This window comes from Acyrthosiphon pisum, chromosome A2 (assembly GCF_005508785.2).
Source record: "Acyrthosiphon pisum isolate AL4f chromosome A2, pea_aphid_22Mar2018_4r6ur, whole genome shotgun sequence".
Lineage (NCBI taxonomy): Eukaryota > Metazoa > Arthropoda > Insecta > Hemiptera > Aphididae > Acyrthosiphon > Acyrthosiphon pisum.
The window spans coordinates 106,332,390-106,356,871 of record NC_042495.1 but is presented as its reverse complement, the minus strand read 5'-3'; the positions used below and the strand labels follow the sequence as shown (position 1 = coordinate 106,356,871).

Here is a 24,482-nt window from a genome sequence, read left to right as displayed (position 1 = left end):
GTATAACAATAATAATTATTATTATTGTCTTGGAATAACTCTCACGCAGCTACCCTCTATATTTTTTATTCGTACAATAATAATAATATGTGGCGAACGTCAAGCTGAGCGCCGGCTTGCCCGACGTGCACAATATTATTGCCCATTTTTACCGTAAAACTCTTTCCATTCGACAATCCGGCAGCACTGCAACCATTTATCACTTCCATTGACCCGCCGTTCGTTTTGTAGTGCGTGCGTGAGAGCCAGGCCGCCGCGGCTATAATATGCTTCAGCTCATGGTGCGTGCGCGCGCCCGATTCTCCCTTTTCTCAATCAGTTGTAGTCATTCTGAATTCTGATAATCTGATTCAGTGTCGGTCGTACGACTTGGCAAACGGTCGTTCGTCGTCTCTGTGAGGTTTGTCCCGGGCAATGCGCGCTCGAACACGGTTGTAACAATAATATTGTCCCATTCTCCTGTGTTTTTGTTTAATCGAACGTCTTTCATTATCAACGTCTACGTTGTTGTTGAAATTATTATTACCCATTGTTTTACTGCCCGTCGACTCTTATCACACGCATAAGTGTCCCAATACCGAGACAAAAACAATAATTTTTGTTCGATTATAAAATATTTATTATTCCGTTCACATTTATCTTTTATAATATTATAATATAATATAATAAATAATTTAAAACGTGTACCATACGTCAATACATAACATTTAACGAGGTCTACGTAGTCAACCGTGTCTGTGAATCCGCGGGTTCTCTGGTCGTCCTCGTCTTCGTCGATAATCCCTCACCGTAAATGAGAACGAAACCAGCCGTGCGCCGGAATTCGTGGACTAACCGTCACTGACGTACTGTTATGGCTGTGGTCGGCCCGAGCCGACACTCCAGGGTGTCAATGTCGCTGATGCAGGGCTCGACGAACGGTCCAGTGGGCAACCACCAGCAGGCCAGCGCCTCGCAACAGTTTTTCCACGCTCAGCAGCAATCTCACCATGCCGCACAATCGGCCTCTGCACATCCGGTGGACTACAAACCTGACAGACCAATTGGATATGGCGCATTCGGAGTCGTCTGGTAAGTTCACCGTCGATTATGTCATTCTTATGGGGCTCGAAGGTACTGCTTTTGCCTTGTGTGATGCTCTTGCATACCAACCACACTCAGCATTTTAGGTACTATAAGATATCATTAGGCAGGCGTGTTAGATGTACTTGTCATAGTCACTGAAACCACCTGTAGTAGACGGTATGCTCCTGCTTTGAAACAATACCTACTCATGAGACATAGATTAAGTTGTCCGGTATGACACATCCCTCTACATTATAGCGCTTTAGTATGTGCATAACTTGTACTACTCAATATCCTTATAATATTACGTATGTTACTTTTATTACTCAACAATGGATTCTTATGAACTAACCGTGCCTTCGATAATTCAGCGCTGCTGTAAGCGTGATAGATGTGATGGGAAAGTATGATGAATAATATGATTGTGATTGACCAGCATGTTTCTAACCTGCTGGAACCGCTGTTTGGTTCGCTAGGTTGTGATCAATATCATGAATTAAAAAACGACATCTACCTATCACAAGCAGCGTAGTTTTGCGCTGAATTAAAAAATGACAATTTATAGTTGCTGACGAAGCGTTACAGCAGCGCTGAATTATCGAAGGCACGGTTAGTGAGATGGTACTCGATATAATATAATAAATGTACCTAATCTCTCATATTTTGATACCCAATTCAATGTAGTGAACCAAAAATACTGAGACACTTTCTTTAAAGTAGGTACCTATATCCACTTCCATAGGTACATAGATGATTTAATCTTTATACTTCAAGCATAATATACAGATTTTAGGACATTAGGTTCATGTGCATGATATATATATGTTTAACTATTTTAGTATTAGCTGATAAGTGATATTGTGATAACATTGTTACCATTATTAGGTAATTCCATAATAATATGTTACCTTTACAATAAATACTGATTTCATCATTTGAATTTTGAAGATCAATTTAATATACCTATCAGCTTACTTATTTAAAACCACCGTATTTTGTTTTAAATTTGGTTATATTATAGTTACCATTGTGTCGTAATACATAAGTGTTGAAATAGTTGGATGCAATAAATATTCAATACAAAGAAATTTTAATTTAAGCAGGTACCAGTAGGTACCTATACAAAAAATATTTAATATAGTTAGAATTATCTGTACTGACCGTGGTATTGACTATATTCTTGATAATTTTATTAAAGCCTGTGATAAAATATAAAATAATATAAATAAATTGAAATAAATTTATATCCTGAAAATTATTTCAAATACATGAATACCCATAAATAAATGTGTACAAAATACATATACCTATATTTATTTATCAATATTATCCACTAGATGTATAAGGTTTATAAATATATAACACATATTATGTAGGTATAACTACCTATATACACGCTTATAGTTATAGGTGAAATTAGTGTAGGTCTGGTTTTCACAGACATTTTCAAGAGCCGTGAACTATTTTTATCTAGACCTGGGACCCAACTTAATAAATTTATAACTCGACAGAGGCCTATTGAAAATTATTGCACAGCACCCAATCATAAACTAAACATTGGGTTGAATAAATAAAAACATAAAGATTAAAATGGAAATGAGTTTATAGATAATCTCATTTAGGTATCAAAGTATCTTAAATAGTTGTAAAGAAAGCTCTAAAATTAAATATTGTATTGTGGTTTTTTTTGTTTTTATCATATTCAATGATATTTTGAGTAAAAACAATAATCTAATAGGTATTTGAATAGGTACCTCGTACCTATAATAACAATATTTATTTTGAAAAATTACTGTAAATAGGTATCCAGTAGGACCTCCTATATGTTAATTTAAATTAATTTGTTAATTAATTTAATACATTTAATAATAATTTTTACCTCTATAATTATTACCTCTCGTATTATCCTTAATTGTTAAACTATAACAGATTAATCTATACCTCTTTTCAATTTATTCATCTGAAAATCAATTATATGATATTTAAATTTTTTGTAATTTTACGAGTTAAGAAAAACTATTATAAAAACTCCTTTACTACGAAACATTTAAATACTGTTTATCATATTGATACATCATTAGGATTGTTTTTTAAATACCTACCAATACTTCAATACTGTACATTTACTATTTAGTATTGAATATTAATCGGTAAATTTATAGTTACATAAAAATCTTACTCATAATTTCTAACTACCTTCTGTCAAAGTGCAAAGATAAAAATTACAAGGAAAACTATGCGTTTATGAGTAATGAAATAAGTAATAACATATTATGTATTACTCAGTTAATATATTCTTTTTAACAGAAGACTTGATTTACAATAAATATTAGTTTGTATATTAAGACTTTATTTTGATTGTTTGCGGTCTTATAATTAAGAATTTGTTTGTTTGCTTGATTTTTTTTTATTGATACACCCAACTTATATAGGCACCATTCACCAACATAGTATTATGTACTATTTTTAGGATTACTAGTTTACAATTTTTTTATGGTTTTAGATTGTCAAGTTGAAGATTAGCTTATATACCTACTTTGACTTCCAGATGTCCAATTTCTGTTAGTGCAGTGCAACCTCCCCTAACTGGTACCTCCAAATAGTGGAAGATTTTTTAGGAACAAACTACAAACTTTTTATAAACTGAACCCTTGGAATAGCGGATAAAATTTCAGTGACTAATTCTTCAATATTTAGAAGTTCTACTATATGATATGTATGAACTTGGTTTGAACTAATTAGTCACACAATTTTGTTTTGATTTAGGTAATTAATATGCCTTTAAAATCAAAAATATTTTTTGCAATTATATATAGGTTCATTGGCGCAAATCGTAGTGGTGCTAAGGGTACTTAGCATCTTGAATTTTAATGCTAGCACTCCGAATCCCGTGATTATAACTTATAGTAGGTACTATCACCATAATATTTCTATTATAACTAGGTACATTTATTAACAATTCAAAAATAGATTAAAAACATTTTGGTGCTTATGCCTTCTTAATATTTTTGGGTGATTTGCGCCTATATACCTATATATAATTGTTGTTATATTTCAATCAAGATCTTTATGAAGTTTTGTAAATAATAGTTATTAATATGTTAATTGTGTTAATAGGTTATTGTTTCTCAATATGATAACCACTTGCCCCTCAACATTACAGAATATTTTTATACTTTTATGCTAAATATAGTCAATATAATCAATACAAATACCTAAGTATAATATTTATAAAACTGATTATAAAATTTATAAGGCCTGTGTGTATCAATTGTGTACAATTTAGGTGCCATATTATGTATGTACAAGAATTACAAATAAATAACACAATAAATAACTTACAAACATTTTCTGCAATGCCTTATACCTATAGCGTTATAAATATTTAGTTTATTTTATTATTTTCAACATATCTATTTTTAATAGATAATAATATTTAAGTATTATGGATAATGAACATGTTACATAATATCTGAAAAATAATAAAATTGATTCATGGAAAGTCTGTAATCAGGAGGATTCTGTTTTATGTTCTTAAAATTAGGTCAGTGGTGGGGAATGTTATGAGGGGCAAGTATTTTACCATATTTTAGTTTTTATTTACTTAACTAAATATTGCATTTAATAAAAAATAAAAAGGTAGGTGCCTCTATAATTTTTCCTATAATTCTTAACCATTTTTAAATAGGTATTAATTAAATTATTTTATTTTATTTCCAATAGATATTATGTAACAACAAATTTTAATTTAAAATAATTATTATATTATACCTATATATGTAGAAAAGTAAAACAATAATGTTGACACTAACTATTGATATGGTATTGCCAGTATTTCATGAATTTTATCTAGATATACTTTTAATAATATCAAAGGGTCAATAATTTATGATAACATAATGTAAATATACCCAATGCAATTTTAAATAGTTTTCTGACCTACAAATTAAAAATATGAACTATGCTTTTTACATTTAAATAATATTCAAATTATTTTTCTTTAGTTGTAGAACTTTTGTATAACAACATCATGTCCAAGTCACGTATGGTTTATTAAACAACTGACTATGTTATGGTTGGAGGCTGCTTAATTTGAATGCTATCAAGTATTTAAAAAAAAAAAATCAACTAGTTAAACAATTGATTTGTTAAACAAAATTATCATTCGAAATTGTAAAGATTTTTTAATAATGTATTCCAAGGAATTTAATATGTAATCATTATTTATTAGTTAAATTTCTTCTTAATTAATATTTAAAAGAATAAATACTCTGTTATCATTATTTATCGGCCACTTAAAATTTGTAATTACCTAATCCACTTAAAGTCCACATTAATCCCTAGCTCATACTCAGCCATTACTATTGTACTACATATAGTAGACTCGTAGAGGTAGGTATAAGTAATTAGATTATTTTATTCTGCATTTTATTGTAAAACAAAACGCATTTGATTTTGTTCCAGAAACTTAATAATATTATTTATCGTAATTTATTCTTATTTCATTATTTCAAGATTATTATTATTATCACTATTGGCGTGAATTTTGGTAAAAAAAAAAAAAATACAAAAGTATAAATCAGATAAAAAATCGCGGTTGTTAGTTGAGCGTGAGAACGTGTCGGAAAAGTGTAAAAGTCTACAAACGCATTCATATAAATCTTATAAGTAATATTGATAATAAGTAAGTTTCCCATTATGTTGTTCTAATAGACCAACATAATATGACTTATATGACCTACTGATTTAATTGTTAATGTAAAAAAAAGTTTCTATGATTATGATGATATAGTCGAGGATATAGTGTTCAAAAAGAAAGTTTAGCCATTTTAGTATAGTTTATTTTTTAAAATATTCTTTGTTACTGTTCTCTACAGAATAATAACAAAATATAGAACCAACCCGAAAAAATTTGGTTCGTTGTTCGCGTTTGAGATGAATATTGTAAAAATCCAAGGCGAATTGGGAAGCCAGATGTGGGTACATATTGTCTGTTTGAGGGATCAAACCTGTTTTTTTTTTTGTCGTGGTTGTTTGGTTGTATGGAGACTGGATTTGGAAGGACTAAAGGGCTGCCTGTCGTACCGTATATACTGTATAGAATAGTAGCAGGTGTGATAGCCTATTGCATGCAACCTTAACATCTGTGCAAGGCGGAAAAATACCGACCAGTTATTGGATACGTCTGGACCTTTTTCAGCAGGTATACCGATTCTCAGCTGCTTCAGGATAAAGTTGCCCGATAATATACTATTATATCTAGGTATTTCATATTATGTTGCATTACCTGATATGCACTGTGCGTTCTTTGTGTTCAGGAAATAAATAATACGCGTATAAGTTATAATGCTCACAAATCTTTTCGTACGTGCATATATATAATATTCTGTATAATATATATATTAATATCATTGTTGAGTATATTTCAATTGGCTTTATATGATAAAGCTATTTGCTTTTGTGGCTCTGCCAGTAGTTTATTTTTTTTTGGTATTTTATTATTACGTAATCACTTTATAACGTTTTTGTTACGGCCTTCTAAAATGGTACTCATTTATTTTTTATTCTCCCTTTAAACTTTTGCTGTTGGTCCTATGTTTTATGTTTCTTTTGTTCTCGTTAGACAGAAGTGAGGTGAATAAGAAAGAGACTGTACATACGATATTGTTTTATTGTAGTAATTATTGCTAGCAAGTGCCCTTATATTATTGCACAATGGTTTGTACTTCTATATTTGCTTTTACATATATATATATATATATATACACACTTATATTTAATCTGTGCATATTAGACTAAGTCACCTACCAGTGAGGCCTGTCGTAACTTTTAAGGTTGCCCTGGTTTTTGTATCGGTATAAATGTATAATCAACGAACCAAAACCTATTCGGACTGGAGCCGTCCCATATAGACGTTATGCTTCAACTGTATCTACCCACATATAGATGTATAAATGTTGTAAATCCTGTAGTCCACATTTATTTAATACTTACTGAAAATATAATAAATTTATATTTCTACAATAATAGGAAAACTTTTATTAAAATCATAATATAAGAGTCATTTAATTTAATATTTATTATTGAGTGGCTATGATAAAATTCCTTATATTCTCGAATCGTATCATCTTATAATATACAATTAAAGTTTACATTTTATTAAAATAACATAATGTATTTCATGACAAACGTTGAAATGTATATGTATTATCATAGTTAATCCAAAATATATGTCTTTAGAATTTAGTTAGTACTTTCTAAAAATGTATTGAATTCAAGTGATGAAACCGAGATAAAACCTAATAAAAATCAACAAATAACCAAAAGTCGTCCTTTAAGCAATAAATAGGTAATAATTTTTAATTACTCTAATGTTTTCGGCTTTAGACTATATTATTATTATTATTATTATTATTATTATTATTGTCGGTTGCCGGTAGGCATATTATATAATACTCCTTAATGACGGAATACTTGTTATTATTAAGTATCTCTCTTTCTCTCTCTACCGATGTGCGTTGATGACTGTAGAACGTCCGATATAATGATATAGGTACGTTGTAAATATTCTAAAATAATGTGTTTGACAGTAATTATTAAGAACACAATAACAACTTTTCATAATTTAGTGCAAAATTCTTAGCGTATATAATTGACAAAAGTGTATTATAGCTGAACTTAGTCAACATCATTGAATCTCGAACAGTCGGATGAATGAAAATCCGATATTTTTAGCAATGTATTAATTTTTCCTCACTAGGCTGACGCACACGCCGCGTCGTATAATATAAATTAAATACAGATTAAATGCAGACCATGAAGTACCTATATACGAAACAAAAAATTCGAAATTCGAAACGAACGAACCTTTGGGCATGAAGTATGAACACATTTTATCAGTTTATAGATTACACACAATATAATATTGTCGTGGGTCAATGTTAACGTACACAACTACACAACGTATGGTGAACACATATTATATATATATTAATATATATGTATTATACAACTGCGCCGTTAAGTTGATCAAACCATATTTAATTTAGTGATCCGTTCGAGCAGAGTTTGTGTGCTGTACGCATATAATATATAGTGGGGCGGACGACTGGTACAACAACCGAGTCGGCCGTCGCGGCTGCTACTTTAAATGAATCGATATTTACGTCGCTCGCATACCATATAGGCCTCCGTGTGCTGCATGTATACCGTCGTTTAGAAGCCAACTGTTCCCAACTTCGTCCTGTGTCAGAATGGCGTGTAGGTATACAATATAGAATGTGTGTTTTGTGTGGAAGGGTCATTGTTCATGGGGTATTTTTTAATGATTATTATTATTATGTAAAAAAAAAAATAATAATAACCTAACCTTATAGTATACAGTATTATAGTAAGTTATATGTGTGTATATAATAAACACAAAACCTGAAGAGAGAAAGACAACCCACTAGAGAATTCGACTGCGGTACTCCGCTGCAGTACACGCGCATGCGTATACCGGTACGCGGCATTACACTAATTTCCCACGAAGAAAACCGTCGTGTGACCAGACGCGAGTTTCAAATAAACAGTTTCGACCTCCTCCCTCTACTCTTACTTTGAAGTTTGAATGACTTACATCTATCTTATGTATCGTATCTTATGATATTATATATTAGGTACCTACGTGAATTTATTACTAGCTCGTGTTATACAAACTCTGGTTGAAAACCTATTCAGTCAATAAAGGACGATTATAATACACATATGAACGAGAATTCTTGTGACGTGCAACAACGCAGCACTTAACAATTTTTTTTATTATTATTATGTTCTTATGATGCACATGTGTTGTTTTTATTGTTTAATTTCGTGTGTACAACAGGGAGGCCGTGTATTATTAGGTATTCATATATATGCTTATTTGTGGTTGAGAATATCTAACCGGTGCTGCTGGTGGTCGGCTGCTGTATATCAGATTGCAAGCTGTGGTGTGTCAGCCACCTGCTGGATTGTAGCAGGCAGTTGTCGAGACTCTGGTACAGGTGTCCGCAAAAGTAGTATAATATGTAGAAGTTAAAATCGTATAAAAACAAAAATACAAAAAATAACAGCTATCGAGGTGTTTTGTTATAGCAGTTGAATTCGTATATATCAGTATAAATAATTAATAATAATTATATATTTATATACGGTTGCGTGTGGGGAGTGAAACGGTTGTGAAGGAACCGCGGTGAGAGTAGGAGATACACATCTTTATCGGATCAAATAATATGTGCGGTCTGAAAACCGTGGTATGTGCCTGGTAGCGCTCGTATAGAAGTTATTAAATTAATATGTCCTTGAAACTTACAGCACATATAATACGTACCTGTATATAATACACGCATGTACCTATACGGCGCGGCGGTACTAACCAAAAAGAAATAAATCGAAAGAATACCAAATGATATAAATTATAAACAATAAATATGACAACAGCGGTGCGGGTTATGAAATAATGCGGAGTTCAAATACCATAATATAATAATATGTAGGTACTTTAATAATTAGACTTGTGTTCAAAAAAAAAACATAATTTAGGAACACGGTGCGGTGCAATGTAAAATATAGGATAGGTCGACACGACGATTGCCAGCGAACGGTATTCGGTCGGAAAACGCGTTGTCCTCTTCAATCGGGACGTAACGTAGTCTTTGTTCCACTTGGCGTTTTGATATGAAACGAAAGCATAACAATGAATCGTCTACACCGTCTCTACGCTTTCTTTTTCCCATCTACTAAATCAGTAGCAGTAACACAGTCAAATATCTCTCGTACATACAATAATCAAATAACTGTGAAAAATATTATTAAAAAAGTTGTATTGTGGTTAAAAAAATATATGTAGATTCATGTACCTACTGCATGGCGGAGGGAAAAATATACCCGCAATTTATTTTGCATTCATCATTTTTCAGTAGTTGTCCGAATTGTTGAATGACGAATATATAGTGCCCTTCTCTTTAGTCTCTCGTATATGGGTATTATATATGTTAATTCATAAATAATTAGTTAGGAAAGATACCTTATAATATTATCTATATTTTATCAATCGGTTTTCAGACAATATTTTGTAACCTCCTCGATTTGCCTCAAAAAAAAAAAAAAAACACTACAGCGCTTTATGGAACCAATGTGTAAAAACGGTTACAATATGTCGATCGGTTGATAAGTGATAAGTCCTAAGCCTAAAAAGTCTAGTAAATAATATCCGATAATATATATATTACAATGTACATAATATATTATAATGATTTCTCAGTTTAATTAACTATATCGTAATGACGTTATATAAATAATATACATTAAAAAAAAAACGCAAAGATTATAATTACAAAGTATAAAATATACTTACTTATATAACCCATAAAAAATAGTGAAATTATTATTTATACAAAATAAATATACATAATATATTATAATGATTTCTCAGTTTAATTCAGTATTAACTATCGTTAAGACTATTTATTAATTTTGTCAGATACTTAAATCATTTAGTTACAATTTATATTAAAATTTATTGGAACGTTTGCATCAAATCGTATTTTTCCCTCTACCTAATTATATGTATACCTGGATTTTTCATCACAGACTTTTTATGCTTAGAACTTTTTTACCGTTGAATTTTTATGCTTATAAGTTAAACTTTAAATCCTCGGACTTTTTGGTAGTCTACCCGGTAAAATGTACCAATATTCGTGTTTAATAAGTTATATTTTTGTATTTTATCATATTATGTGAAGTGGTTATCATCATCATGTTGATAAACTTTATAGACGTCATATCGGTGCGATATATGATCGGAAACCGACCATGACCTAAGGGGAAACCGATTCATATGCGCCAAAAGTGTTTTTTTCTTTACAGTGCACTGTTTCCGTGGATTTTTGCGTCTCTGCCAAACATAATTTCTTATTCATAATCTTATTGTAAGAATAGAACATTAGTCGACTTTTAACAAGGCCATATAGATTCAATGAAAATTGTATTAAATCAGCATAATTATTGTTATCTGTATTGTATATATATATAAATGTATATTTATAGGTACTTACGGTGTTAGTTTTATTTAGGAAATTAAAATTTACTTCTACCCAAATGCAATATTATAATAACAGCGTTTTAATTGTATTTGCAGGGCTGTAACAGATCCAAGAGACGGACGAAGAGTCGCGTTGAAAAAGCTTCCAAATGTTTTTCAATCACTAGTCTCCTCGAAACGAGTTTTTAGAGAGTTAAAAATGTTATGCAATTTCAAACACGAAAACGTAAGTTTTTAAAAAGCTATTCATTTTGTCGTTTTTAATGTTAAAAATTACTAACAATTTTTTTTTACTCTTGTATAGGTATTATCCGCCCTTGACATTCTGCAACCGCCTCATTTGGATTTCTTTCAAGAAATGTATCCTTTTTATTATGTTATAATCGACCACAGGTAGGCCATGCCATTTATAGGCAATCCGGAAAAATTTGTTATATTTTCCGTAATAACTATCACGGTGTGTGTGCGCGCGCGTGATGAAGTGATGGATAATTCGATGACATTAAATTGTAGAGTGGCATAGGACCGTGCATTCCTATCGAGCTAATACGCATTAGTCACCCGGTGTATAACAATGTTACGTACCTCGCCATTATAAACCAGTATTTCCTGTCTCTTCTTTGTTTCTCATAGGTCTTTAGTAATAGCGGGTTTATTCGCCCTAGACTGGCCGCACACATTCATATTCACTATTTGGATGTAAAATATATGTTACTTATAACTTGTAAAATATAAGAATAAGTATCTAGAGGATTTTGTTATAGGTACTCATAGGTGTCTGCACACGCGCACACGTGTAATTGTGTGTGTAATAATTCGTATGTATAATATTATGTACAATGTATAGGTACATTGTATTATTTTTTTTTTGTATTTTCAAAATACATTGGAATCTTATTTTGTCTCTATATTGTGCGTGTTTGTAACTGTAGACAACACGTATACGGTGTTTATGGTTTCATTCGAGTGCATATACCTCTGAGATTATTGTTGTATGGAGATGGCGCGATATTTTTAACATACAATTATTGACGGTCTCTAACGACTGATTTTTCTTCAATTTTAGTTGTAACTTGTAAACTATTGACAATTGACAATTGACAGTTAAAGATAGTTCCATCCTTTTATATTTTATTGAATTATGAATACAAATTAGATGCATAGAAATAATCGCCAAAAATAAAATCCGTTTGTATGTTTATAAAATTAAACAATATTATCTTGTCAATGGCGGAAACTGTTTTCAATAATATCTGTTAATGCTATACCATTTTAAGATTAAAATTCGGATGCTTATGAATTTGAAAAATTATTTACAAATGTATACAATAATTATTTATACATTTATAAATACTGTAAGACATTAGGTCTAGTCGTCTAGGTAGAATGAATTTTTTTATTTTTGCATTGATGCGTACATTAAAATTGAAAAATAATAAGTTGCTTATAAACTATAAAATAGTTCATAAACGTTTGCTGAGCTGCACCCCTCTTATTGGCTCTTAGTGTACGGGTGTGATGTTTGGAAAATCTCTGAATTTACGTTACATCCTGCGAAAAAAAGGCAGCAATGGTGATCAGTAGACCGTTTGAACATGTGAGGGTGAAGGTCGTTCAACTCTCCGTGTTTTCCCGTCAGACGCCCTTTGTGCAAGTACACGTTATTCCCCTTTTACATTTTTTTTCTGTTGACGGTTACTTTTTGAGTTAAAACCAGTTGAGTTGGCTGCGGGATACGCGTTTATAATATTATAATATGGCATATATATGACTATATCGAATGCGGGCTTTATTCGAGTATACTGTAACAGCCCTCGTTTGTGTAAACTCATTTTCCCATAATCATCTGCTCTAATCAATAATATTAAAGTTGTATGATATAAAGAGAGGGGGATATATTATGTATGTATTATAATATAATATGCTCCAGTTTTTGTTATCTTGTTTGATCGTGTTAGACCTTGTTAAATTGTTTTTTAAAAGTACAAATTTTATATGTAGGAATCAAATGTATCATTGTTGATGTTTTTAAAACATATTTGCTTGTTTGACTCGATTCATTCAAATCAAAAAAACTAAAAGTGTGTATAATTAAAATTTACGTTAATTATTTCAAAAACCTAATTGTAAACTCAATTATTATTTTGTTTTTTTTTAAATACGTTTAAGTATAATTACATTTTTTTTAAAAAAAACCATTCTAACATCTAAAATATCTGTACGAATGTTATTGATTAAATTTATTTTTGGATATTATTTTCTTTTCACTGTAGTAGCGTTTATATTCTCCTTCTAGTATATTATTATTTCAATAGATGGATTTAACTTTTTAGAGGATATCAGCTCATTATTTGTATTATTTCTCTGGCTCTCATGAAACATCAGGGTTGTTATGTTTAATACAATTTGATTTGGACGCTTTGTTCATTGTGTAAAACAAATAAAACATGTTTAGAACAGTGTAAAATCCAAGTGAATGTTGTGTTTTTTTTGTTTATTATTAATAATAAAAAGCAGGAAAGTGGATGTCACTCTGCTGTACAGTAGATTACAAGTGGGTCATTGTATAATGGACTGTATTAGACTTGAATTCAATGATATAATATCATTGTATAAGAAAAACGATTCTGAACAGAGACGGTTTGTCAGTCTGGATATTTTATATTGTTATTATTTATTTTATCATGTAAATTGAATTAATATTATAATATCATAATTTTTTATTCGTTTCTATGATGATAAACAAAGCGTTAGAAATTAAACTCCCATTTTTAGCGTTTTTTCGTAATTTTTCGGGGGTTTTTCTTATAATAATAGATATCCTTCAGAAAAAAAGTTAAAGTATGAAATAATTATATCTATTACAATCTTCCATTTTAACTTTTTTTTTTAAATTTTATCGAATAAATTACTATAGATTTCAAATGTTTTTACTTAATAGTTAATAAATACTTAGTATAATGTCCACATCAAACATTCATTCAGAAAATATTTAAAATACTTTTATATTTTAAAATATGTAATAAATAAACAGTGAAACATATACTAGTACACGGGATATTGGTATATCGCATATAAGTAAATTACATATAAAATTAAAATTAAGTTATTTTAAATATACTGTTTTAAACTGTTTAAAACTCAAACAATTTAATTTTTAGTTTAAAACGAAAAATACAGTTTTTTTCTTTAAAAAATATACGTTTATTTTTTAACCTAATAAATAAAAAAGAATAATAATAAAGAATAAAACCGATATGTTAAATCCTCAAAAATATTATCCTCTATGATTTTAGTATGTATTATGTTCTAGAATATTTTACTCTAAGATAACTCAACAATTATTTTTAAAAAAATGATCTTACGTTACTGCGTTGTATTTATGTATTGTGCGTGGGCCTGAGAGAGAAAACAAATATTTGCGTTGACATCCTTTTAATATTATTTTTTTTTTTAGTGAGAAATTATAATTTATTATTGTTCAAAAACTGATTTTTTTCATTTTTCAAAATTAATCTCTTTATTTATCTTATATACCAATTACCAAGAACACTATATATAGTATAGTACTGTAGTCTGTAATAACTTAAAATTGTTTACTATCTTACTAAAGAGGTCGCTACACGCATTTGTTGTCTCCGTCTTAAAAGTGCATAACAGCAAATGTACGTTCAGCAGATCACGTTTAGCGTTTTTAGCAGTGGTGTATTGGTAAATATATTTATGGGTATACGCACCAATAAAATATGTACGTAACCTAAACGATCAAATTATATCATCGTATATATTATATATCGTTATTGCAGTTCAATTAGTACATAGTTTTTAACATTATTTTATTAATTTTTTTATAATGTAACAATAGAAAATAAAACAAAATCAACTCGAATGTCAAAAAAATTAAAATAATAATTACATTATTATTATAGGTACAATCTATAGAATTTTCCACATAGATTTTTTGTATTCAATATTGGGTTTACTAAATTGAACTTAAAGTCTTAAAATACATTAAACACGACGCATATTGTTATATAACTTATATTCAATACCTACCTCAATTGATAAGTAATTCATTAATACATATAATAACGAATAACGTTTTTTTCCTATATGAATTATTAAATAAATTTTAAATCTTATTTGGTTTTCTGGTTATTTTGGAAGCGTATACCCGTAAAATAAGATTTTACCTTGGGTATACGCCGAAAATCGAAAATCTTCTGATGGGTATACGGCGTATACCCGCGTACCCGTACCAATACACCACTGGTTTTTAGTTTATAAATTAGAGTGAATCTATTATGAAACTTATTGTAAGAACATTATCAATGTTTGTATGTTTTTATTCATTCTAATTTTTAAACTAAAAAGGCTAAACGTGAACTGCTGAGCGTATAAATTTGCTATGTTACGCACTTATAAAACGGAGACAAAAAATACGTGTGTAGCGTTCTCTCAAACGAGCTTTGAACTGTTTACTAGAATTTGATTTGCTAACAAAAAAAGTTAATAGCGTATGTTAAATTATATGTATTTGATGTCTTGATAGTCGAAGTATGATTTTCCTTGTTTGCGACCAATTTAAATAGAAAAATAATTGATAATATCATAATACGGTTTTTACGAACATTTTAGTTAACAAGGAAAACTTGAATATGTCATACGTTCGTATTATTGTTTTCATGCTTGTATATCGGAGAGCAGACTTATATAAAAAATATACAGTAGTAAGTGGCGCTTTGTATATATTATGTTCAAGACGTCTGGTAGTCGATATGGCGTATTATTGTATTAATATAAATCAATAAAGGAAAAGTCCGGCGGTGCTAAATGATTTTCCTGGAATCTTTCCGATGGTTTTAGCTTTAATGATGATGACAGCGACTATCGTAATGAACACAAGTCATAAAGTAGCTACCACACTTTCTCTTCTATTTGCTAGTAGGAAAATGGAAAATTGTTTTGTGTCTATTGTATTTTTCTTTTTCTTTCTTCATCAGCGACAGTCCAATACTCTAAAACGCATTATAACTATAATAGTCGCTCTTGTAATATTGTGTTTTAGCTCTCCAGTCTCTGCAGTGTCGTCCTGCATGACGGTGTATAATATTGTTTCGTCGATGTCTAGTGAAGCAAAAGGACACCGCGCAGGGCTGCAATGCGGGTACCTGCACCTTCCTAAATTTATCGCATCTGCCATTGTCTGGGGACGCATTCCGAAAAATCCGTATACAAAGGGTCCGTCGGTCCATACTATTCTCCTCTGGGCGTGTGTGTGTTTAAGTGCATTTATTTCATGCGTACGTATGTATCCGGCATATTCGGTCCTGCGTACGTGTGTGTATGCCTACCTGCTGAGCATATTATTATTGTACACACATATGCGAGTATGTAAAGGAGGCGCTGACGCCGGAGCGCTGTACAGGGGGAAAAACTGGTTCACCGTACAAAGACCCATAGACCCGGGCGAAGACGTTCCGTGCGCGCGTGTGTTCGCGTCGCCGCCGTTTCCCCGCACTATGTCCCGGCCGAACGCCGCCGCCCGGTAGTAACACAAAACCGACGGTCGGCCGCCGCGGTACGCGACCACTGCTGTTGCGACGGCTATCACCCGTCGGTTACTGGCTTGGCCGGTGGTGCGGGGGAGGTGTCGAAATGTTGGTAACCTTGACGGGAAAATTGTTGTTGTTGTATGTGTGTGCATTGCCGGCTGGGTGTAATTGACCTGTGCCGCGTCAGTGTAGAGAGAAAAAAATTTATAATATATTATATTTTATAATGTATTATTTTTATATTAATACAAAATATGTTATCGTAAAACATAATGTACGAGTATGTGAATGTGTTCACTGTGCATGCCCAGCGCCGGTTTCCCGATGTGTTATGTCGTCGCGCGCACTGCACTTTACAATATTGGCTCACAAATTGTATTATGATAGAACGTACTTATTTGTCTATTTTACAATTTACAGTAATAATTGCGCGCTTGCATGCGTACCTATACTCCAAAGTGCAGTTTGCAGCGTAATGTTTTCGATCATATTTCAATACGAATTGTTTTTTTCTGTTCCGTTTATATTCTCGCCGTCTGTATTTTTCGTTATTAATTCCCCAGGTAATCATCATCAGTTGCACATGACATGGTGCAGTTATATATCTAGAACGGATCGATCGTTCCGTTTTCCCGGAACTAAAGTTTGTTTTTTAACAGCATTTTGTCTAACTAAATAATATAGGAAATAGTAATATCGTGTTTTCTAATTTGGGTTACGGGACGAAACTAATTTCGTTAACGGACACGCGTTCTGTACTCCACGTTCACCACGTATAAGTGCGCGCTCCGATGCGCAATATATACGATGAGCTTGTTCTACATTCGTCGTCTCGGAGAAATGCGATGCCGGCAACAAAAACGATATAATGACGTATCGGATAATCTGATTAATAGTAAATAGTTTATGTAATATTATGCTGTATTACTTGTGGGAAATTTAAACAGTATACCCGTACGCACGCGATTCCGAGGGTGCGTGGGCGTGTCTATTGCATAGGGTACTATTATCCCCCGTTGACTCAATTTTTTTTAATTTATACATAATTAAAGTACATAACAATCAATGAAACCGTCATTAGTTAACATATGATTTTTGAACAAAATGTTCTATGATGTCTAATGATGCAAAAGTAAACACTAATTTGTGTTGCAGTGATTATATCGTATTGTAAGGTTTTAATCTATTGCTGGTATCTAATAACTTTTAGTCCAAAATTTCCTAATTAGAAAAAACAGTGCCCGATCATTATGAGTGGATCTGCTCGAGCATATTTTTTTTTCGAAAAGAATCCTTTCCACGCCAATAAGCTCCATACAGTTTTAACGGCTTGTTCTAGTTGTTGGTTACAATATCATAATATGTAATATGCAATGCTGTACAACGATGAAACGTTTTTCTTCCGGTCTCCGCTGGCGAAATGAGACGCTCGAATCGTTTGTGTGCTTATCCGCGCTATGGACACAGCAGCATTCACTGCGCACAACGGTTGCTTGTCCCAACTACCAACTACTACGTGGCTACTATACGTGTATTTTTGGGATGTGTTATTTTTTCTTCCTCTCATATTTGCGTTCACAATATATTAAAATCGATTCGGTTCAGTGACTCTCTTCGGCTTTAAATTAAGAGAAACCTTGAACATGGCGGTGGTTTTTCTACGATATCTGTTACGACCGGCACCCGACCCGACCGTAGCCCGTGCATTCCCGCGAGCGCTCCAAGGGCACCTGCCGAGGCTTCTCCCTCCTTCAAACTCCGGTCTCTCTGTTTTGACCGTCCGCAACCGACATACCCCCAAAAAACCGACGCGTGTAGTACGTGTATTATATATATATTATATATGTATGCTTCCACAGCCGTTTCTCCCCTTTGTTACCCGCGCGTATTGATCATTCCCAGCCCCTGACGAATACGCTGTAGATATATGTAATAACAACTGCAGCAGCATCAGCATCAACTATATAATATAATACGCGGGTGAAAAGCAGGAGAAAAAATCGAATCTGTCGGTAGAGGGGCCCTTTTCGTTTTTCCCTAAAGTCCGCGTCCGGTGTGTGTGTGTGTGTGTGTGTGTGTGTGTGACGCGTGCGATGACGCGGGTATGGCCTTTGCTGCGTGGTTGCTGCTGCTGAAAGGGTGGCAGTGGAAGTATATAGTAAGCCACGTATACCGCCTTTGCCGCCCTTGGTGGGCGCCACCCGCCCGAACCGCGAGGGGAAAGGGCAGTAATTTAAAATCCCACGGTGGTGGTGGGGCGCGGCGTAATGATACGGTCGCCATGGTTACGGCCGAGGCAGATGGCCCGGCGACTCGACCCGAGACCGACGACGCCCCTGTTTCCTCTCGGTGGCTGTGTCCCGCCCCTTCCCGTTCTGCGATGCACCATCCCTCTGTGACGGGTCGTTTGTTGGCGGGGGTGGCGGAGTGTGGACCGCCAGAAGGGGATTAATAATTTTGCGAGCCCGGGAGATCGTTAAAAACGCGAGACGGTGCAGCCGCGGCGCTCTTCGTATTTATATTATATTGTGTGTCTGTATATAAATTTGTGCCCAGGCACTAAAATATATATTTCGTATTTGCACACTAAAAAATATAAAAGTAAAAAAGTCATTCCTCTATGTATAGAGTGAGCAGAGCTGATCGAAAAGGGTCAAACATATTTGCGTTTCCTGTATTACCGTTTCACTTCTTTTCTCTAGACATCATATATGTATATGATCATACTTTTGATCTGCTCAGTAATCAGTATACCTAATATTTTAATCCCTATCGTCGGACCCGTGTAACTTAGCAAACGTTTAACGAGTCCTTGAGAAATCGCCTTACCGCTGTACGAGACCCATGTGGCCATAATCGCCATACCGGAGTAGCGGTATGTATGCCGTTGTTTATGCAGCAGTTCCGGAAATAATGATGACGACTGCGTCTTCAAAACGATGCGTCGCATGTTTTTATTAATCATTGCGATTACACATGCACTGTAGGTATATAGTATATAATATACTTAGTAATCTCGTTTTTAAATTGTCTCATTTTTATCCATTATTATACGAATTTCTGAGTAGGTACCTATAATATAATAATCGATTTCGAACAGAATCAGTTCAAGAGTTGTGCAATTAACGTGACTTTAACCGTCCGAAGGTTATTGACTGTTGTTTATCGTATTATACGTATACCTACGTAAAATTACGAGATTTTTTCATCGTATGCAGCGTGCACACAATATAATCGTAGAGTCCCCGTTAAACGTTTTATAATCATATATTTATATCACTCTGGGTTGGCTACATAATAAAGTCTTAACGTAATTAGTATATGTAAAAGAAAAAATATTTAACGCTTGTGTTTTTCCTAATTTAAGAGGTCTTTTAGATTTATTATGTACATCTATACATTATATTTTTTAGTATACTATGCTTATATGCTTTGAATGCATTCGTGCAACCATGCTAGTAAATTTATTTAATAGTTAATTGTATACTATATATAGTATGAATGCAAATAATTATTCAAATTAAAGTGTTAACTGGCAAATATTTATTTAATGTAATTTAACGACTTGGACTGCGCAATACGATCTTGTTTCAAGTTATTTTTTCAACCGTTATTGTCGTGAGTTTCGTATTATTTACTACGTAGCTGAACGGCCACTTTCAAGATGTGTACTTCAAATTACGTTAAATTAAAAATATTAAGGACTTATACACTTACTGCCACGTCCTAATCCAAGAGGAATTTGCGCATATTTATCGCTGAGATACTCGTTGGGTCCCTTCGTTCGATCAACGACGACGCTCACTGTAATACATCTTCGTATACACTATGGAGCGTTAATAATATATATTAATGTATAAGGTAACATCTGTTCTGTAAACAATAAATATTAATTTTTCTTTAATGTTTCTCGGATTAGTTCTTTGTATTTGGATTATTTCGAGAGTTATAAAATTCCATTGAAAGTAAAATGTAATTATTGCACGTTAAACTCATATTTAAATTTTAAATATACATGATATACCTATCTTACAGGCTCGATGATACACACATGTATATATTTTAAAAAACGAGGTCATCAATCTTGGCTTTGTAGTTTTATCCGGTTATGTCCCATAAAAATTTAAATATTTCGTCTATTTTTTTTCATTTATGCATATTATGGCGCATAAATATTCGATATTTACAATCTGCGAACTGATAACGGCCACATGCGCATTTAAATAACGTCGTCTCCTCTTTTGTGCATTTGCCTATTTCTGCCATCTAGTGCTCTCTCTCTTTCTCCCCCCTCGTTTAGTCATCATTGTACCAACTCAAAAATTATTTCAACGATTTGCACAGGTCTTCTCTCCCCGCATGTCGTCGAAACACAAATAGATTTGGGCAATTAAAATGTGTGTTTGAGTCGTGTATTGCACACACACACACACACACTAAAGCATATGTAGCTATGTGCAGAGAAGTCTGGCGGAAATTGAATTATTATAACATGTAATGTGTGCGTCTGTGCATAATTTATATACATGTATGTGTGTATGCATGGTACAAACTAAACTCATATAAACTCTGCGAATATATTATTATATTATATAAAATACACGTCCAGCATACAGTCGGACAGTCCCCCCGGTAAACCGGACGCAACGCTTATAGTCAACGACTACCCTTTAAAAAATAATTTTCTGCCTCCGATTATTATTTCGTCCCCTCGGTGTGTATTGCTTAGGTCGTCATCGTCATATAATGTAATAGAACAGTAATAATTTTGATCGGATAATTTCGATGAGCGTAGGTACATACTACTCACACATCAAAACATTATGTTTTAACATCGAGAATTGGTCGATTTTTCGAATGATTAAATTAATTTAATTGGAACATTTGAAAACTGCGTTTGCTCGTAAAAGTCTACAGTAGGTATACTAGGTACCTGCAACTTTGAGACATAAATAGACAATAAATACTCATATAGTCGTATTAATTATAGACTGTGCTTGCTTATGATCTGATCATCAAACAATTTTTTTCGACAGGTCCTTCTTTGTTGTATATATATAAATATATTGTGCTACTTACATTGTGTGTATTCGACAGCGAAGGCGACCTGCAGCCCTAGCTCGTGTGCGTTAGTAAGTATCGCGCTCTTATCCCCTTTGAAGAATGGAGGCAGTCGTCACGTGACGGTGGTGCAGTATTATACGGGGGTTGGACTGTGGAGATTGCCTTACGATCCTCGTTATATATTTCTTCCTGCGCCGTGGGCGACACTCAGATCGTACTTTTTTGGCAAATTTTTATTATGAGCGTGTATTTTAGAAAAACTACAGCGGTATGTATAATATTATATACTTATTAATATATATCAATTAGTATATTTTATTCGTGCGTATAATCGATAACTTCTACTTTGAACGTTTAAGTACAACACTAGTCTTCTCTATGTACATATATAATATAGTTTTGTCTATTGCGTCATCTTAACTTCAAAATCGATTCAAACGATTGTTGTGTAAAACTAAACGTATAATGTTTATATATATATATATATTATATGTATATGCAATAATGGTACATTGTTTGAAAACGTTCTATGGATTTTTTCCCCGCTCCCGTTCATTACACTGGACCACCGCCGTCGGCTGATGGCTTTCATATATCTTTATCTCTTTCTCTCTGTTTCTGTTAAGTCGTCAGAGTATAATACACATACCGCGCGATCCCCTTGTATAAAATATTTTAGCTCGTTTTATCATTCCATTCGATATAATAATGTATATGACAACCAAATGCTCAACAAACTCCCCGCGCTGGCATTTAAATAATTTAAGCTGTGGATGAATCCTATGTTTGGCAGCGGACTCCGATAAAGTTTCCGTAAGGTAAAACAATACTGATGCAGCCCAAATGACGTATACTGTGAAGAAGGGCTACAAATCGCACATGTGAGAAATTAAATATAACAGATCTGTCTGCATGTTTTTGGGGAACTGGATATTTAGGATGAAAATACCCGAAGAGGGTGTTTACCCGAAGGCAACTGGTTCAGGTAGTCGTATCTGTACAATATATTATACCGTTGTCGGGTTCTGTGGATATATAACACAAATACCATTGTTACCGTGAAACAACCAAAACGAATAACATTCTTTAAAAGATTCACGTTCTTGTAGGTACCTACTGGTATACAAGTCTACGTAGGTATATTCAATTATTATACCTTCTCATGTGCTACGAAAAATGTCCATCCGTTAGGTACACTGCAATAGTCAACTCTTTACGTTAGGTAACAATACCATTTAGTTACGTTCTTACTATAAAATATTTTTCTTTGTGTATCATCTACACACACCCTTCATAAGACTTTTTGTATTTTATGTTTTATTCAAAACAGACATTTTAATGTGTCTTGTTTTCTCGGTTTTGGTATAGTATATTTTTGCCTCGTGACCGTGATGTATAGGATATCTATACATAATATTGTGTATACGCGTGTAGTCTATTGTATAATGTAGGTACTAGGTATATAATATATTTATCTATAATACCTACACATAAATTAAGTCGTGCCCACTTATTATTTACTGCACCGAGAAAGTGTTCATTTTAAACTCGTTAATTTGTATAGTTACTGCGTAAGTATGAATTTAAAAGTTACAAGTTACAAGTTACAGCACAAGCACACGTTAACTAGTTTTTGAAGAATAAAATCGCAATGTATCGCGCTACATTATTTTGCTATTGGTGCTGAACGATGTACTGTATAATCAGTTATTTTTTCTTGCATCTTTCCATTGTTATTAATTTGTTTCAGCTAGTTTGCTGTATCCTTGGATTTTATACATTTAGATGAAAAGTGTTCTATTCGTGCTCCGAGGATTTGTATTGATTCTCGTCAGTGTCGTCATCGTAAACGATTAAACGTGCTCGCACAAAATATACACGTTTATTTTAAATTAGAAATTTTGTTTTATGGAAATATCACGGGTTTCCTCGCGTGTTAATGATTTATATTAAATTCTATAATCCTTATTGTTTATATACGGAATAAACGACGCATTTAAGGCGTCGAAGCATATTTTTTTGTTTAGTATTTAGTATGTTTTTCTTCATGTTTTCTGACTATACATTTCTACGTGATCATAAGACTACACTGCAGGGTCGAATCGAGTGTGTATAATATACAGATAATTTATTACGGCGGCCGTTGACAATACATATCCGTCGTCGTCAAGGATATATTATAATATAGTATTAGTATATATACGCATTGCACGCGCTGCAGTTTCTATTGTGTTGCCCCTAGTTCGTCTAGAAATTCGAATTTTCAGCAGCTGCGTCTCTGGAATTATTGCGCTTATATATTATTATAACATAATATATAATACAAAATTATCGTTTTGAATGCGATCATATTTTTTCTTTTATTACTTTCACTTCGCTTTTCGACCAGCGATCATCATAAACTAACGCTTGTACTCGACACACGGTATAGAGCAAATGTCTGAAATATATGTATCATATTCATATAAATTATAATGTTATATTATTATATGGTATACAGTCATTAGTTGTATTGCACTACTTATATTGGCGTGTATTAACCTATACTCGTCGTACACGGATATTGCACAACAATTATTATTGTTTGACACATATACCTAAAATAAGTTTATAATATAGACTGCTTGCGTTGTTGTTATAATATAATGCTGTCCCCGGACAATGTATGCCTAGTAATACGATCTTGATTAAATACCGACATCGCGTTGTAACTTGACGCAGCAATCGATTAACCA

At 32.7% G+C, this 24,482-nt stretch overlaps 1 protein-coding gene across 2 annotated transcripts in view; it reads left to right on the top strand.

The window, feature by feature from the left end:
• Positions 1-321: 321 nt before the first annotated feature.
• Positions 322-24,482, top strand: part of LOC100162414 (serine/threonine-protein kinase NLK) — a 29,392-nt gene continuing 5,231 nt past the window's right edge. Inside the window, exons 1-3 of one of the 2 annotated variants that reach the window (XM_001946304.5) lie at positions 322-1,071; positions 11,225-11,354; positions 11,433-11,488. In XM_001946304.5, the coding sequence (XP_001946339.1) occupies positions 854-1,071; positions 11,225-11,354; positions 11,433-11,488 (404 nt within the window). In that variant the 5' untranslated portion in view covers positions 322-853. The remainder of the gene's footprint in view (positions 1,072-11,224; positions 11,355-11,432; positions 11,489-24,482) is intronic. The other variant, XR_510740.3, reaches the window with a different exon arrangement.